The sequence below is a fragment of the Amphimedon queenslandica genome, unplaced genomic scaffold (genome assembly GCF_000090795.2).
Source record: "Amphimedon queenslandica unplaced genomic scaffold, v1.1 AMPQUscaffold_354_Cont27624, whole genome shotgun sequence".
Lineage (NCBI taxonomy): Eukaryota > Metazoa > Porifera > Demospongiae > Haplosclerida > Niphatidae > Amphimedon > Amphimedon queenslandica.
The window spans coordinates 1-951 of NW_003559291.1; the positions used below are offsets into that span (position 1 = coordinate 1).

The 951-nt window shown below is 38.8% G+C and overlaps 1 protein-coding gene across 1 annotated transcript; it reads left to right on the forward strand.

Annotated features, from left to right (window-relative positions):
- The first annotated feature begins 6 nt into the window (after positions 1-6).
- LOC109593656 (uncharacterized) lies at positions 7-817 on the forward strand. The gene is made up of 3 exons (XM_020008640.1): positions 7-149; positions 258-349; positions 407-817. Exons 1-3 carry the CDS (start codon positions 57-59, stop codon positions 813-815), a joined length of 594 nt encoding a protein of 197 aa, XP_019864199.1. The 5' UTR covers positions 7-56; the 3' UTR covers positions 816-817.
- The last annotated feature ends 134 nt before the right edge of the window (positions 818-951 follow it).

The following is a 951-nucleotide window of genomic DNA, read 5'->3' on the forward strand; positions in this document are numbered from 1 at the left end:
GAGTAGGAAATAAGAAAGAAAGCGGCTTTTATAAGGTTTTGAATGGTGAAGTTGACATGATAGAGGAAGAGTACCAGTCTAATAAAATTTCACTGACATCAGAAGGGGTTTATGAAGTAGAAAGACTTATAGAAAAGAGAAAAATTAAAGTGAGAATGATGAGCCAGGCACTCAGTGTCCGGTAACCATTGCTGCATACATGATTGTGGCAGTTAGGACTCATTATTGAATGGTGTGCATGGTCTAGCTTTTTGTAGGGCATAGATTATTTCTTAGTGTTATGGAAAGGCTACTCTAAAGAAGAAGCTTCTTGGGTTCCATACTGGGACATTACTGAGCTAGCTATCCAGTGAGTCCGGCATGCATTTAATCTGGTAGTGAGTGATGAGACTTATCATGTGTTTAGGTTATTTCATGAACCTCAACCAGTAAAGAGAGCAATACTAGATGCAGTTAGTACTTTCTCTGTTGCTATTCAGAGTAGTTTAAGAGCTGGTCTTCTTGCTAAGCGAGCTGTGACTCTTGAATTTCCAAGGAATGTATTCAAGTACCTTTTCCAAGACAAAGGAACTCTTGTTAAGGGTAAACCTGGGAAGCTGTATGAAAGAGGAGACTTTTCTTCGGAGTTTTTCAATGAACTGCACTTCTCTTGCTACAATAAGGATGGTGATGGCTGTTTTGTGACTTTTCCCATATATATGTACAGCCATATTAAATTCTGTCATCAGAGCTTTGACTCTGATGGTAGGAAACTTAATCGTAGTTTTACAGAGACTCTTTCTTTGAAACTGATAAAGTCTTATTGTCATCAATAATACACTTATAATAATGTCTTTGATTATAAGGTGGAGCTCAATTGCATGGGTGGAGCTAGGTCCTAGGAGCGAGCTAGAGCATGCATGCATACTCATCTTCTGCTAAATCCTCTTCATCGTCCTCTACAGTCTGCTT

Bases quoted from the DNA above. Each gene is read 5' to 3' on its own strand.
- LOC109593656 (XM_020008640.1), top strand. From the start codon at position 57: ATGATAGAGGAAGAGTACCAGTCTAATAAAATTTCACTGACATCAGAA. The intron at 150-257 runs GTGAGAATGATG...AGCTTTTTGTAG, and splicing joins TAGAAAAGAGAAAAATTAAA to GGCATAGATTATTTCTTAGT. The intron at 350-406 runs GTGAGTCCGGCA...TCATGTGTTTAG, and splicing joins ATTACTGAGCTAGCTATCCA to GTTATTTCATGAACCTCAAC.